Raw genomic sequence first — 17,476 nt, 5'->3', positions numbered from 1 at the left:
CCCAATACTATCTACTATAGACTGTAACCAATACTATCTACTATAGACCATACCCAATTCTATCTACTATAAATGATACCAATACTATCTACGATAGACCATACCCAATTCTATCTACTATAGACTGTACCCAATACTATCTGCTATAGACCATACCCAATACTATCTGCTATAGACCATACCCAATACTATCTGCTATAGACTGTACCCAATACTATCTACTATAGACTGTACCCAACACTATCTACTATAGACTGTACCCAACACTATCTACTATGGACTGTACCCAATACTATCTACTATAGGCTGTGCCCAATACTATCTACTATAGACTGTATCCAATACTATCTACGATAGACCGTACCCAATTCTATCTACTATAGACTGTACCCAATACTATCTACTATAGACCATACCCAATTCTATCTACTATAGACGATACCAATACTATCTACGATAGACCATACCCAATTCTATCTGCTATAGACTGTACCCAATACTATCTACGATAGACTGTACCCAATACTATCTACTATAGACTGTACCCAATTCTATCTGCTATAGACTGTACCCAATACTATCTACTATAGACCATACCCAATTCTATCTACTATAGACCATACCCAATACTATCTACTATAGACCATACCCAATACTATCTACTATAGACCATACCCAATACTATCTACTATAGACGATACCAATACTATCTACGATAGACCATACCCAATTCTATCTGCTATAGACTGTACCCAATACTATCTACGATAGACTGTACCCAATACTATCTACTATAGACCATACCCAATACTATCTACTATAGACAATACCCAATACTATCTACTATAGACAATACCCAATACTATCTACTATAGACCATACCCGATACTATCTACTATAGACTGTACCCAATACTATATACTATAGACTATACCCAATTGAGCGTATGTGTGAGTTGCCTTCTGTGCCTCCATAATGAGGGGTTATGCTAGCAGCGGGCCTTTTTAGGACGGCTATATTGTTGCATAGTTTGAAGATATTAGACTCTGTATTTGTTCTATTTTTTACTTGTTTTATTCTACCACAGCACTAACCCTCACTGCTTTGGATAATATGCGGTACATCATCCCTAATGATACTAGTTTTGTTGTTTGTATGGTATTATATAATAATAATGAACCTTATCCAATTGTAGAAGTTTATCCTCACTGGCCACTTTATTAGGTACACATTGCTAATCTCAGGGTGGACCCCCTTGTGCCTTCATTCTTTGTTGCTGGAAATATTCTTCAGAGAGTTTAGTCCATATGGACTTGATGACATAACACAGTTTCTCCCTATGGACATGATAACATCACACAGTTCCTCTATATGGACATGATGACATCACACAGTTCCTCCATATGGACATGATGACATCACACAGTTCCTCCATATGTACATGATGACATCACACAGTTCCTCTATATGGACATGATGACATCACACAGTTCCTCCATATGTACATGATGACATCACACAGTTCCTCCATATGGACATGATGACATCACACAGTTCCTCCATATGTACATGATGACATCACACAGTTCCTCCATATGGACATGATGACATCACACAGTTCCTCCATATGTACATGATGACATCACACAGTTCCTCTATATGGACATGATGACTAGTGTTGAGCGGCATAGGCCATATTCGAATTCGTGAATATTCGCGAATATATGTACGAATATTCGTCATATATTCGCGAATATTCGTAATAATCTCAATGTATTTTCGCATATGCGCAAATTCGCGTATGCGAAAATTAGCATATGCGAAAATTAGCATAAACAAAATTATCATAAGCAAAACTTCGCATATGCGAAAAATAGCATATGCTAATTTTCGCATACGCGAAAATTCGCGCGCCAGTCTCACACAGTAGTATTAGAGCCTTCTTTACACCACACAAGCTGGAAGCAGAGAGGGGTGATCACTGTGATGTGTACTGTGAAAAAAACCCGAATATTCGTAATTACGAATATATAGCGATATATTCGCGAATATGCGATATTCGCGAATAAAATTCGTATTACGAATATTCGCGAGCAACACTAATGATGACATCACACAGTTGCTGCAGATTTGTCGTCTGCAGATCCATGATGAGAATCTCCTGTTCCACCACATCCCAGCGGTGATCTATTCGATGAGATCTGGTGACTGTGGAGACCATTGGAGTCATGTGACCTCATTGTCCTGTATGAGATGTCATGTGACCTCATTGTCCTGTATGAGATGATGTAATGTGACATGGGGCATTATCCTGCTGGAAGTATCATCAGAATGTCCATTGTGGTCCTAAAGAGATGGACATGGTCAGTAGTAATACTCAGATAGGCTGTCACATTTATACGATGCTCAATTGGTACTGAGGGGCCCAAAGTATGTCCAGAAAATGTCCTCCATACCTTGATACCACCACCAGCCTGAACCTCATACAGGGCAGGATGGATCCATAATATCATGTTGTTTACACTAAATTCTGACCCTGCCGTCTGAATGTCACAGCTGGAATTGAGACTTATAAGACCAGACAATATTCTTCCATTGTCCAGTTTTGGTGACCTGTGTGAATTGTTGCCTCAGTTTCCTGTTCTTAGCTGACAGGAGTAGCACCCAGTGTTGTCTTCTGCAGCTGATACCCATCTGCTTCAAGGTTGGATATGTTATGTATTCAGAGATGGTATTCTGCATATCTTGGTTGTAACAAGTGATTATTTGAGTTACTGTTGCTTTTGTTTTATCTCAAACCAGTCTGTCCATTCTTCTCTGACATCAACAAGGCCTTTTCCTCTACACACCTGCTGCTTACTGGATCTTTTCTCTTTTTTAGACCATTCTCTATGAACTCTAGGGATGGTTGAGTGTGAAAATCCTAGTAGGACAGCAATTTCTGAAATACACAGACACCAACAGCGGTGCTGGTGCCACGTTCAAAGTCCCCTTTACTCCCCATTCTGATGCTCTGTTTGAACGTCAGCAAGTTGTTTAGACCACGACTACATGCCTAAATACATTGCGCTGCTGCCATGTGATTGACGGATTAGTTATTTGTGTTTAACAAGCATTTATCAGTTACATAGTTATATATAAGGTTGAAAAAAGACCAGAGTCCATCAAGTTCAACCTAAAACCCTAATGAGGGGGCGACAGTCTATCCTGTTTACTCTTTTATTGTATCACGAAGCCCAGTGTTTTTCAACCAGAGTGCCTCCAGCTGTTGCAAAACCATAAACTCCCGTTGGCTGTCCAGGCATGCTTGGAGTTGTGGTTTTGCAACAGCAGGAGGCACCCTGGTTGGGAAACACTTGAAATTTCATGCACTTGACCTGAGATGCGTTAGGAGGGGGGGGGGGGAGGGGGTTTGCAGTTGGGATTATGCATTCAGTTTTCAAAAATAAATAAATAAATAAAATAAAAAATAAATATATAAAATAAATAAATAAATGATTAAATAAATAAAAATAAATGTAAATAAGTAAGTGAATAAAATATAATAGAAATGAATGAATAAATAAAAATAAATTAAATAAATGCAAAGAATAAATGAAATAAATATAAATTAATTTGTAAAAAAAATATTTAAAAATAAATAACTAAAATAAATAAAAATTAAAAATAAATAAATTAAAATAAATTAAATGAATGAATAAATGCATTCTCCAATTAAGTGGCATTCTGCAAAGCCTATTAAAATGAAGACTAGATCTATAAACTGCATTTTACATCTTTTTTTTACCTTGTTTCCCTTTTCTCTCTAGCTGCTCCAAGGCTCTTCGTCTATCCTGCTTGCAGGGACCTCGTGCAACCCTGATGCTCTGATGTACAGAGAGACACAGGAGAATGCAGTGCCTGTGTGCCTAGATAACCCATCATCGGTAAGCACCCCCCACCTCTTTCTTTTATTCCTGGAAGGTCAGGCAGTCTATGTACACTCTCTGGGGAGCCCAAATGGCCTGGCTGGAGGATTGATGATCAGTTTTAGCTGACTCTAAAGCAAACACACCTTTTTGGGCAATCATTTGGTGTGAAGGGTTTGTCTGATATGACGGGTACACCCTAGAGCATCACTTGGGTTCGGTATTATGAAGTGGTGTGCATCATCCGTGCATCCTAAGCACCATTTAATTTCACGCCAATTTAGCTAACCTGGTGTTCTGTATCCTGGGTGTATTCCTGCCGCTGCCAGGTGCTGCTGGGGCTGAATGAACAAGCAGATGACATACTCTGTAAGCAGTCTCTCCTGTAATTATTTTAGACAATAACAACCCTACCTAGAAGCACCATTGAACTGAAGTACATAGACTGCAAAATAATAAAGACCTAAACACACATTATAACAAAGGAGAATCGGTCATAGTCTGTAAGAAATGTATTTATGCATATTTGACTTCGTACACAACATGAAGGCTTTGGGGACTTTGTTTCTCTCTTTAGTCTCGGTGAACCCCCCTCCATCTATCCTGGTGGCAGATGATTGGGAGAATAGCAAGATATGTGAAAAGAAAAAGCAGAACAAACAAGGGCGCCACCTAGTGCCAGTGACAAAGTAATTAAGAAGAGGGCAGATAAACTGCTTACCTTGTGGTGTTGGTCTAAGTGCTTAACACCTTATCTCACTTGTAGTTGGAGATGTACTTGTGGTATGGGATGTGAGATGCAGGGCAGATGGAATTACCCTAGGGGCAGATGGAATTAACCCCTTGTATTTGTGACGCCAGGGCGTGGTTTATCCTCAATACCACCTGAAGGTATATCGCTGGATCCTGGGCTAGGCACGGGGGCAATAATGACTCAGACGCCAAATTACGGACAACGGTAGCTTTACTGAGTGACAGATGGTACGGTCTATAAAGTTCAGCCAAGCACACGGAAGTGATCAGTGACTTCAGAGACCTTAAGAACTTGCAGTAGATTTGGACTAGTTTAGTGCAGGACACTCTGACTTGACAATAGACGACTGTGACTGATTTGACTTGAGACTGACAATGCTGTGGTTGTAGCTTACTTGTAGAATTGTGGATGCTGGACTGACTTGAGGCCTTCTATGGACTCCAGACACACGCTAGGACTTGACTGCACTGCAACTCAGCAGAAAGAGAGAAGAGACTCCTTCCAGGGCTTTTATAGGGGAGACTCTAGTGGGGTTCCATAGGTCACCCTTAAAGGGGTACTCCAAAGGATAGGGGATAAGATGTCAGATCGCCGGGGTCCCGCTGCTGGGGACCCCCGGGATCGCCACTGCGGCACCGTGCTATCATTACTGCACAGAGCGAGTTCGCTCTGCGCGTAATGACAGGCAATACAGGGGCCGGAGCATCGTTATGTCACAGCTCCGCCCCTCATGATGTCACGGCCTTCCCCCCTCAATACAAGTCTATGGGAGGGGGCGTGGCGGTCGTCACGTCCCCTGCCATAGACTTGCATTAAGAGGGCGGGCCGTGATGTCACGAGGGGCAGAGCCATGACGTCACCCTGCTCCGTCCCCTGTATCTCCCGTCATTATGCTCAGAGCGAACTCGCTCTGTGCAGTAATGATAGCGGGGTGCCGTAGCGGCGATCCCGGGGGTCCCCAGCAGCGGGACCCCGGCGATCTGACATCTTATCCCCTATCCTTTGGATAGGGGATAAGATGTCTAGGGGCAGAGTACCCCTTTAAGTCACATGGTCACTGATATCTCCTGGGTTACACTCATATGACAACTGGTGATCACATGTTAACCTCTCTTAAAGTAATAACACTTTCTACATGCATTATATAGTACACATGGCAAACAATATATACATAAGGGGGACACTGTAAGGAGGCTGCCTGAAAGAAGCAGCAAGGGTAAGGGTGCACAACTCTTGTACTGGGCCACCACATACTGTACAGTGGCTTCCACCATACCAGGTCTATGTATATCTAAGACAAAAAGAAGCAGAGCTCCTCATGGGGCATCTGATATGTAGAGAGAAATAGGAAAAGGGAGACGATCTAGGGGTCTTCTCACCTTTTTTGTTATGTAACAGACACAACCACTATGCACATGCAGAGTATAGGGAGTGCAGATACCTTCGGGGTATTGGAAAGGGGAACACGTCTACCCAATGGTACAGTTGTCCAGTTGAGGGAAGAAAAAACGACCATGCGGCGTGATCTACCAATCCGGCAGTGATAGTTAATATTACAAGAATCTTTTTATAGTAGTACCAAACTATGCGTTTCTGGGCATAGGAGCCCCTTCGTCAGGTGTACTGGCGTACATCGTTTTTTCTTCCCTTAACTGGACAACTGTACCATCCCAGACCAGTCACAAGGAGGCATCCTGTCACAGAAGATCCACAAGGGTTTCGTTGAATAAAAATGGTCTCAGTGGGGTGCACACCGCATCGATTGTACCAACTGAACACCGACACCAATAAAAATATAAAAGGAATTGTTTCATTTGGGACAACACGTTTCAAGAGACTGATTCTCTTTTTGTCAGGTCCATGGACCTGACGCAGATTATTTGGAATACTCCCTGCAATCTCTTGGAGATCTTCAAACATCTGCTTTATTTTACTACTTATTCTGTGGTCATAGTCATTTTTTAATCCAATGCTTATGGATGCTGGCCAACATTACAATGCCTGTCCCTCTGTGTTAAGTTAGAAGCATTCAGCAGCATCCAATAAAATGCATTGTGTGTATTGGAGGAATTGTTTATTTCGGTCATCATCTTGGAGACCTCCTGGCTAATGTGTCCATGTCTAGGCCCAACATGAAATAGGTTATGCAGAAAACAAGTGGAGCTACAGTAAACAGTCTATTCTTGTATATGAGTTTACTTTCCCCGCTGCTTTAGGTTCACATTATTCTTACTGAGGATTTTATACGGCCATTTATAAGTGCAGAACCAGGTTTATTACCTTTAAAGAGGATGTGCCATGGGAGTACTCACAATGCTAACACAGGCGCCAGTCTAGAGAAAACAATCTTGTAACTGACTCTGGCAACATTTTAGCTTACTTTTTAAGGCCTCATTTACACACCAGTATTTTAGTGGTATTCTTCATTTGATCTGTTTTATATTGGTTCTGTGTTCTGGGTTCACTCCTGGTTTTGACTCAAAGGGAATCTGTATGCAGTTCAAAGCCCTCAAAACTGCTGACCACCTAAGGCTGCATTCACACTATGGCCCTCATTTACTATTCTAAACCCGACCTCTTTTGTCGGGTTTTTTTGGCGCATCTTTGTCTGCGCCATGTCGCAGATATCATGCGCCATTCTGCGACACTATGCGACATTTTTTCCCGATGGACCCGATGTGGATTCTCCCAAACCCGAAAAAGGGGCGTTACCCGACATTTCTGAGCTTTCCCACATATTTATTAAGGTTTCCAACCCGAATTTGTTGAATTGTTGTGGATTTTTTCCCGACAGCTCAGAGGAGTTGGAAACCAAAACCTACAAAACCCACGTGCGACAAACAGGATGCAACATAATAATAAATACCAGGGGAAAAAAGCAGTCGGGTAAGAAAGCAACATAGACTTACAACCCGATTTTCTTAGTAAATGAGGGCCTATGTCTGGGACATAAGGCAGCAGCATCCAGCAGGAGAATTACCAAACCACCTCTTGCCGTATCCCTGCCGGACCTATACCATAGGCCATTTATTTCAATGAGGTGACCGGAGTCAGCTAGTTGCTCACTTTCCCGCTTTATCCAGTTTTTGAACCGGACTGAAAAGTGAAGCAGATCGCGGTTTTCAGTCCGGTTCAAAAACCAAATACGGTAGAAAAATTAGCCTACCGAAATTACTATCTGATTCCGGTCACCTCATTAAAATGAGTGGGGTATGGCACGAGTCCAGCAGGAATACGGCAGGAGGTGGTTTTAAAATTCCCCTGCCGGATCTGGCTGCCATATCAACCAAACGTGGACCAAAAGTCCCTTTTGACTAAAATGTTGCTGCTGTTTTTAGGAGCCTAGCATTTAGCATTTATTTGGAAAAATAAGAAAAAGTCACACTAATGTATATGTAATGCTTGCCAAAAGCATTTTTACAGCCAAAGACATAAAAAAAGAAACTTATATATGGACATTTATCAACGGATTTAGTCAGGTTTTCTTTACTATAATTGTCGCAAAATTGTCGCAACTGCGACTACTCGATTTTTCGTGCGACATTTTGACTGGAAAGCAAGAAAAGCAAGTTTTCCAAAAAATTTACTACGTAGTAATAATTTTCAAATGGACTAAGGGTAGTCAGGTATTTATTAACTGCGACAGTCGCAACTGCGCAAAAAAAAGTCGCAACAGGGTTAAAAATTGACTAAATTTACTCCAGCTCAAACATGGAGCAGAAAAAGCTACTACCAAAGTAAAAAATGAAAAATTGCTTACGTGAAAGAAAATTATCAACAGGCTGAAACCAGTTGATAAATAAGTCACACATAAGCAAAACAAAAGTAAGGAAAAAATTACTAAAAAAAAGAATACATAAGCAAAGATTGATAAATGTCCCTCATAGTCCATTACAGCGTTAAAGGGGTTGTCGGGCGAAAGAAATAACCTGTGTGTGGTGTAGAAATATAATAAGTAACTTAATGCAGAAATCTCTCCACTTCATTTCTGCTCTCTCCTGCGACATCAGGTCACACTTTTTGAAAGCAGAGCTCCCGTCCCTGCATCCACCTCTCCTTCTGTCTGCTCAAGGGAGACCAGTAATATGGAGGGGGAGCTCACATTGCTGCTTGTTAGATTTTAAGGCAGAAGAAAGCTTTTCTCAGGCACAGTACTCACTGCCATCTTATCTGATAAAAGCTTCTGGCTGCCTTAAAATCCAATGAGCAGTAATACAAGCTCCCCCTCTTCACATAAATGGTCTGGTCCTTAGCAGACAAGAAGCGACGGGGGAGCAGGGACTGGAGCTCTCTGCTTTCAGAGTGTGGAGGGATGTGACAGCTACAGTCAGACAGCTCATATGCAGAGGTATGTGCAGTATGGATAATAACTTATTCTTAGTAAGTTGCTTTACTATACTTTTGACACCATACAAAGGTTGTTGCTTTCAGTGGACAACCATATGGAGTTACCAACTTTATGATCCCATGGTAAAATGTCCTGTCTTGTGATCTGGTAGGCAGCTCTGTGCACATCCATATTCATTGTTCTGTCTGGCTCAGATAGCAGAAGATAGTATGTAGCCATTGGGTTGGACAGGATTTAATCATACAATTTAACCCTGACTGTACAAAAGATGCATTTGGGACACATGACTAAAGGAGATGCTAGCTCTGGATTTGTAATTCATTATACGGATTAGAATTGATCACATGCAGCACTTTTCTTAGATATTGATATAAAACACAATGGGGGAGACCTATCTAGAGGAAAAATTGCTGAGTTGCCCATAGCAACCAATCGGATCGCTTCATTCAGTTTTGAAAAGGCCTCTGAAAAATGAAAGAAACAACCTGATTGGTTGCTATGGGCAATTAAAAATTTTCCTTTCAACATATTTTGATAAATCTCCCCCAATGTTTGTTCCAACCAAAGATCTGTGGCCCCATTGTGAGCATATTTTTCTTTTACCAATTATTTTACCAGTGGATGACTACTGCCTCTATGCTGCAGTCCTACTGAAGTAAATAACACTATTCTATCTAACAAATTAAATTAATAATGTAAAGGGAATCTGTTAGGGCTGCAACGATTAATCGATATTGTACATTAAAATCGATAACTGGATTCGTTGTCAATGAATCCCGTCATCCATAAAAAACAGTTACAAATGTCATAGCGCCAGCTTTATGACACTTGTAACTCATTTTCTGGATCAGCACTGTGCTCCCACCGGAGCCCGCTCCCTGGCCGGCTCTCAGCACAGAAATATGAAGTTACAGTGCTGTGATATTATATTTCACGCAAGGTTCTCTGATTGGTCGGTACCGACTGACCAATCGGAGCTCCCGGCGGGGAATATGAAATCACCGCACAGCAACATCATATTCCCTGCTGGGAGCCGGTGGGGGTGGAGTGCAATGCTGCCCTAGCCTGTGTACAAGGTATAGAGGTGCAGGCACCATCGGTTAGAGCATAATGCGATCTAAGAGAAGGTCCTTTTCCTTACTTTGCTGGTCCTACACGATTGACATACAGGGCTTCATGCTGGGAGCGGGTTAGGGTGGGGAGGGGGCATGCCGCTGAGAGTGTTGTCCGGCCCCTCCAGCTGCTCACCAGCATTACAAGACAGCATGAATGTATCTGCACAAACCACAGGCAAAGTAAGTAAAAGGACCTTCTCTTAGATCGCTTTATGCCCTAACTGATGTTGCCTGCACCTCCACAGTGCCTCAGTGTTTTCCAACCCAGGGTGCCTCCAGCTGTGGCAAAACTACATCTCCCACCATGCCCGGACAGTTAAAGGCTGTCCGGGCATGCTGGGAGTTGTAGTTTTGCAACAGCTGGAGGCACCCTGGTTGGGAAACACTGTGCCAAGTAATAATAGGTCCTCCGCATCAGCATCTAAGGGGGTGCCATTTAACAGAGTTTCTACATGGTTTTACTATCTTATATGTTATAGTGTATATGGACATTCTCTTATTAATGTTATTTGGGATTTTACCAGTTTCTTTCTCTTGCATGACGTAGATTTCGCCCGCCCAGTGGGCCTATCTGGTTTTGTTTTACAATTTTGGCGCCAATATGTCAGTATATAAAACCAAGCTTGTCCCACTGTCTGTACACAAGCCTTTTTACCTGAGGAAGAGGCAAAAGAGGCTGCCTTGAAACGCGTTGTTGTCTGGCTTAATAAAAAAAACCTTTGCACCTAACAAGCAGATGTCCTTGTGGTTTGCGCTACAACCCGGCTTTTCCAAGATTTTGGTAATTTTGCCGTTTTCCCCCGATTCATCAATCAATTTATTGCCAACAGATTGATTTGTGCAGTTTATCGTTTGTTGCAACCTTAGAATCTGTAAAATGTGCTGCAGAAACAGTGGGGTAGCTGTTGGGGTATAAAAGTAAACTGTAACTTTTCTCCTGCTAAAAGCAAGTCAAGTGTCAAGGAGGTGGAGCTAAGCTAAAGTGTCACAACCTGGCATGCCTCTACACTTGTCTACTCTTTCCAGACCCTCCATGACTGGTGTACAGGGGTCAGTAGGCCAATTAAAGGGGTACTCCGGTGAAAACCTTTTTTCTTTTAAATCAACTGGTGGCAGAAACTTAAACATATTTGTAAATTACTTCTTTTAAAAAATCTTAATCCTTCCTGTACTTATTAGCTGCTGTATACTACAGAGGAAATTCTTTTTGGAATGCTCTCTGATGACATCATGAGCACAGTTCTCTCTGCTGACGTTATTATAATAATAATAACGCTTTATTTATTGTTGTCCTTAGTGGGATTTGAACCCAAGTCCACCACTGAGCCATCAAGCCCTTAGCATACATCTGCTATGCATGGTTGCTAAAATGGACAGAAATGTCAGCAGAGAGCACTGTGTTCATGATGTCATCAGTGTTCCAAAAAGAAAGGAATTTCCTCTGTAGCATTCAGCAGCTAATAAGTACTGGAAGGATTAAGATTTTTTGATAGAAGTCATTTACAAATATCTTTCAACACTGGAGAGGAAGAAAAAATGCGGAGGACTCACCAAGCTTCAGCTGCAGCTGTAGTTTATTGCAAAACTTACATCAAGATTACAACAAGATTTTTTAATAGAAGTAATTTACAAATATGTTTAACTTTCTGCCACCAGTTGATTTAAAAGAAAAAAGGTTTTCACCGGAGTACCCCTTTAAGGAAGGGCTGGGAGGTGAGGGTAAGTTAGGGAATGTGCCAGATTGTGCTCAGATCCGCCATCTTGACACTGTGCTGACAAATAAAAAGGCGATTTTATAAGTTTGGCAAACACCTTGCCTGCTTCAGCTGCCACCGGATAGCCGTTTACGGCTCTGGTGATGTCTCTTACCTGTCCTCGGGGCTCCGGCGCGTCCTCTTCGGGATCCTCTCCATCGTCATCATCACGTCGCTGCGCACGCCGTCCCGTCATCCAATAGGAGCGGCGTGCGTAGCGACGTGATGGCGGCGACGGAGAGCAAGGATGCCGGGGAAGCAGAGGCCTTGCCGGAGCATCGGGGACATCTCGGGGACGCGGCGACAGCGATGGACGGCGACATCCCGGGCAGCGGTGACGGTCCGGAGCAGCGGGGACAGGTGAGTACAACTTCCTCTAACAGTGGTCTACAACCTGCAGACCTCCAGATGTTGCAAAACTACAACACCCAGCATGCCCGGACAGCCAACGGCTGTCCGGGCATGCTGGGTGATGTAGTTTTGCAACATCTGGAGGTCCACAGGTTGTAGACCACTGTCCTATACTTTACATTGCACGGATCCCTCAACATACGATGGTTTCAACAAACGATGGTCCATTTGGAACGGATTACCATCGTATGTTGAGGGAACACTGTATTGTACATTACGTGTGACATTTTGATAATTTTTGGCACTATTAGCATTATTTTATTTTCCAGACTCATAAACGAATCGACATTTTGAACCTCTTGACAAATCTCCCTCATTGTTTTTACATATATTGGCGGAATAAATAGAATAAGGACATGAAGAGTTGACTTGACTTTTCCTTGATATAGAAAACTAAAAAGGTCCAAACACAATACTGACTGCAGAGACTGGTGCGCCTGCCAATCTATGAATGGACTAATGTGACATAGATGTGAAACAAGAAGTTAACCTGTTTTTTTTCTTGCTATTCTTATTAGCAACCAAACTACTGGAGCTTTAAGGTCAGTATATCCCCGATGGTAACCTGGGTGTTGCATGTGCCATTTACTGTGTGGATTGTCTTGTGTGTAGGTGGACATTGTTTGAAGCCAGTTATATTGCCAACCTATATTTTCCTGAATTATCCCTTTGCAGTGTTTCAGATTTGTAACTTAAAGGGGTACTCCGCCCCTGGCATCTTATCCCCTATCCAAAGTCCCGCTGCTGGGGACCCCGGGGATCACCGCTGCGGCACCCCGCCATCATTACTGCACAGAGCGAGTTCGCTCTGTGCGTAATGATGGACGATACAGGGGCCGGAGCAGCGTGACATCATGGCTCCGCCCCTCATGACATCACGGCCCGCCCCCTCCCATAGACTTGTATTGACGGGGGCGGGCCGTGACGTCACGAGGGGCGGAGCCGTGATGTAACGATGCTCCAGCCCCTGTATTGCGATCTCGCTCTGCACAGTAATGATAGCGGGGTGCTGCAGCGGCCATCTCCGGGGTCCCCAGCAGCGGGACCCCGGTGATCTGACATCTTATGCCCTATCCTTTGGATAGGGAATAAGATGTCTAGGGGTGGAGTACCCCTTTAAAGGGGAACTCCGGTGGAATTTTTTTTTTTCAAATCAACTGGTGCAAGAAAGTTAAACAGAGTTGTAGATCACTTCTATTCCTTTCTGTCTGACCACAGTGCTCTCTGCTGACACCTCTGTCCGTGTCAGGAACTGTCCAGAGCAGTAGAGGATTTCTATGGGGATATGATTCTAATTTGGACAGTTCCTGACACATACAAGGGTGTCAGCAGAGAGCACTGTTGTCAGACAGAAAATAAATTCACAAATGTCTCTGTTTTATGCAGCAGCTAATAAGTACTGGAAGGATTAAGATTTTTTAATAGAAGTAATTTACAAATCTGTTTAACTTTCAGGCACCAGTTGATTTGAAAACATTTGTTTTCTACTTGTTTCCACCGGAGTTCCCCTTTGATATGTCATAAAGATAGAGAAAATATGGAGGATCGTATTGAAAGCCATGAACACCAGATTAATGTTAAAAAGTCTGCACAGATAAACAAAGGATACAAAAAATACAATGCAAAATGTCTATATATAAGCTTTTTATTCATATTGCAAGGGGTTAATTCGCAATTAAATATCAATTATAATTTTTTTTTTACCATCCCATGGCAAAAATGGGCCTTATAAATAATGTTTTATTCATGTGTTATTTATGCCATGATAAAGGGTCATATTAACCCAAAAAGTGTCTTCTTTTATTGTCCTGTATTGCATGTTGCCTGTTGGATGAAAAAAAGATGCTTTTCTTTTTTACTACTGAAGAGCTGTATTCCCCCCTTTTTGGATGTTTTTAAAAGAGTGGGCTGCTGGACGGGGGTTTCCATAGCCTGATACATTTATTATAATTTACTTCATAAATTGGGGAAAATGTAGTGAAAATCTATATAAACATATAGCTAGCATGCATTTCAGGAAACATGTCCCTATTGGGGTCCCTAATACAATGTTGTTGAAATGGGAAAAAAAAGCCAGAATTGTGATTTTTTGTGTCACAAAAATGGAAAAAGTCTGTTCTATGCCAAAATGATACTGGTAAAAACTATGGTACAAAAACCACACAATGAATGTCGAAAAACGAAACTAAATAAAAAAAAATATATATTCTATTTTTTTCACTTTACTAATAAAAAATTTTCCGTTTCACTTTATATTTTATGGTAAAATAAATAAATAAAAAAAACAAGTGTTCATATGGCTCTTTAAATAAAATAAGAGTTATGGCTTTTGGAAGGAAAGAGGAAAAAATTTTCATGCAAAAATAAAAATTTCCTATGTCGGACATTTCGAACAAATCGTCTTTTGTATGTTTGTTTTTTGGTTTTTTATTTAAAAATCCCTTATTTAAAAGGACTTCGATAAGCGATCATTTGATTGCTTATTTAAAGGAAATCTGTAATTAGTATCACCCGCACTAACCTGCCATACAGGCTTGTAGTGCGGGCGATACTGATAAAAACAATACTTACCGTTTCCCGAACCGTTCAGCCGTTCCACCGTTATTTTGTCTTTTCTTCATATGTAAATTAGGTACTTGGGGGATGGCCAGAGCTACAACCGGAGCTCCGGGCACCCGTGCGTCATCTTCGGCCGGGTGGGCTATCCGCCCAGCTCATCCATATGCATTATCCCCCTCCCTCCTTGCGCTGCTGGTTTACTCTACGGCGCATGCATATGCATATAGATGAGCCGGGGGTAGGGTGATGACGTAGGGGTGCCCGGAGCTCTGCCCATGCCCCAGGACCTAATTTACATATGAAGAAAAACCAAAATAACGACAGAATGGCTGGACGGATCGGGACACGGTAAGTATCTTTTTCATCAGTATCACCCGCACTACAAGCCTGTATGACAGATTAGTGCGGGTGATACTGATGACAGATTTCCTTTAATTTAAGTGCATTGCATTGATTGTATGAATTGATTTATTGGCAATCTGCTAGTACTGCCTACCTATGGTAGGCTTTAGGAGCAGATCTGTTATGTCCTGAACCAGGGCTTTCAGAAGGCCTTGGGCTGCAATGACCATGGATAGTCTCCCCACAACAAGATCGCAGGGAGACTATCCATGGTCATGGCAGCCCAAGGCCTTCTGAAAGCCCTGGTTCATGACCTGACAGATCTGCTCCCACAGCCTACCGAGGGCAGGCTGTACTAACAGATCCAGGAAAAATCAGTCCAACCCCTGATCCAAACCACTGAACACCAATGATAAGGGACTGGTCTGTTTAAATAATGGCAGTGGAGACTGCTCTGTGCAGGCTATTAGCGGCATCCCTTATGTGGATAAATCAGCTGGGAGCTGCCCGGTATGGAGTCCCAAGCTCGCTCCAAAAACCAATTGCGGCCCAATGATGAGAATAAATGTTATTGGTTGTTAATGGGTTATTTACTGTAATGAATGTACAACACTTACGTAGAGATTTGTTTTCAAATCTATATTGAAGTCTTTTTTCAATCAATGTTAAAAAAGACTACTGTATCCAAAGTAAGTCTATGCCACTACGTGATAAACCATGAAAAATATTTCATTCAATGTTTTTTATATATATATATTTTTTTTAATTAAACACATTTTCAATAAACAAAACAGAACAAGTTGTCACAGTGGTGAAAATATAAGGTAAAAACCGTAACATCCCACAAGTCATATCAGGGATCTCGACCCGGAACCAAAAGTTCACCCAGTTCAACAACAACAAAAAAAACCCTCCCTGAACATGAAACCCACCAGACATAGTCCACAGAGAAAAATAAATGATGACCCAGGAGACGGTACTGTCCTCTGACTCCCAGGGGATCAAAACAGAAGTAAAAGCACCAATGTAGAGTGGGTATAGTAAATCAAGCATCAGGTAAGCGTAGCGCTCCTAAAAACCCTCTCAGAGATTCCACAATATACCATGTGGTGTATCTAAATGGCCATTCAATTTCAGCGATCCCCTGAGAGTCAAAGTGAGTAATAATGAAAGATTTCCATTTCTGGAAAAAACTTTTGGTTCCCATGTCAGAGTACCGTCCAATCGGTCCACAGTTAGAAAAGATTTCAGTTGGGCTATCAGCATGGGCAAATCTGGAGTAATAGGGTCTAATGTCTAATCATTTGGCGAAAAGGCACCGTAGTGCCACGAAAAGTACAATATGAAGAAATCGTGGTAGCCTCTCCTCCCCTCCCCCCTCTGGTGGGCATAACTGGTGAAATATCAATGACTGTAGTGTAAACTGGATTCGCACCCTCCAATGGTCCCAAATGTACGACTGTATGAGACTCCAGTAATCAGCTGTGTGAGAACACTCCCAGACCCCAAGGTACGTGTTGGTGAGCGGGGCCTTGCACTTTGGACAGTGAGTGATCCTATCCGGGAATGAAGGAGAGGCCAAGATATTAAAGTCATATAAGGCGGCATGAGCAACCTTGTAATAAGTCTCCCTCCACCTTTCATTAGTTACATTTTTTCGCACTGCTTCCCTGATGTCAGTAATGTCATCCTAGTCCCAGAAATCCCAGCAGGGGACTGACCAGGAAACAGTCAGTGCGAGACCATGAGCTGTGAGCATGTGAGAAGTGTGTGTACTCACACCCTTCCGGATGTAGCCCCGTTTGTGTCAAGAAAAGGGAGAGGACTCGGGTCACTCTGATGCGGAGAGGTACTCGGGTGAGTCGAGTGTCTACGGTCTACTAGTGGGTCAGTCACCGAATTCAAGTCCCCACCCGGAATGGTAAAAGGTCCATCAGCTCCATTGACTGTATCAGCTAGAGATTGGAAAAAGGAAGAGTTATCACTGTTGGGAGCATAAACATTATAAATATGATATGTATTGCCATTATGAACTAGCTGTAAGTGAGAGAAGCGTCCCTCATCATCCCTGTCATGTGAGAGAATGCGGTGTGAGAAAGACTTGTTAATCAGTGTCAAAACTCCAGATTTGCCCTATACCTTTGAACTTCCCAAAACCTTGCCCACCCACAGCTTCTGCATTCTCTGAAAGTCCTGTTCCGAAAGGTGAGGCTCCCGAAGAAGGACCACAACTGGATGCAGGCTTTTCAGAAAATGCTGAATTTTCATACGTTTTTGAGGAGAAC

General features: G+C 42.3%; 1 protein-coding gene across 12 annotated transcripts in view; it reads left to right on the top strand.

Annotated features, from left to right (window-relative positions):
• Positions 1-17,476, top strand: part of SRCIN1 (SRC kinase signaling inhibitor 1) — a 489,213-nt gene that overhangs the window by 368,007 nt on the left and 103,730 nt on the right. For 6 of the 12 annotated variants that reach the window (XM_056548576.1, XM_056548575.1, XM_056548579.1 and 3 more), the window contains 2 exons: positions 3,810-3,926; positions 12,809-12,832. In XM_056548576.1, coding sequence (XP_056404551.1) covers positions 3,810-3,926; positions 12,809-12,832 — 141 coding nt within the window. The remainder of the gene's footprint in view (positions 1-3,809; positions 3,927-12,808; positions 12,833-17,476) is intronic. The other 6 variants (XM_056548586.1, XM_056548578.1, XM_056548577.1 and 3 more) reach the window with 1 other exon arrangement.

The sequence above is a fragment of the Hyla sarda genome, chromosome 12 (assembly GCF_029499605.1).
Source record: "Hyla sarda isolate aHylSar1 chromosome 12, aHylSar1.hap1, whole genome shotgun sequence".
NCBI lineage: Eukaryota > Metazoa > Chordata > Amphibia > Anura > Hylidae > Hyla > Hyla sarda.
Note: the sequence above shows the minus strand (reverse complement) of the source record. Positions and strands in the feature narration are given on the sequence as shown.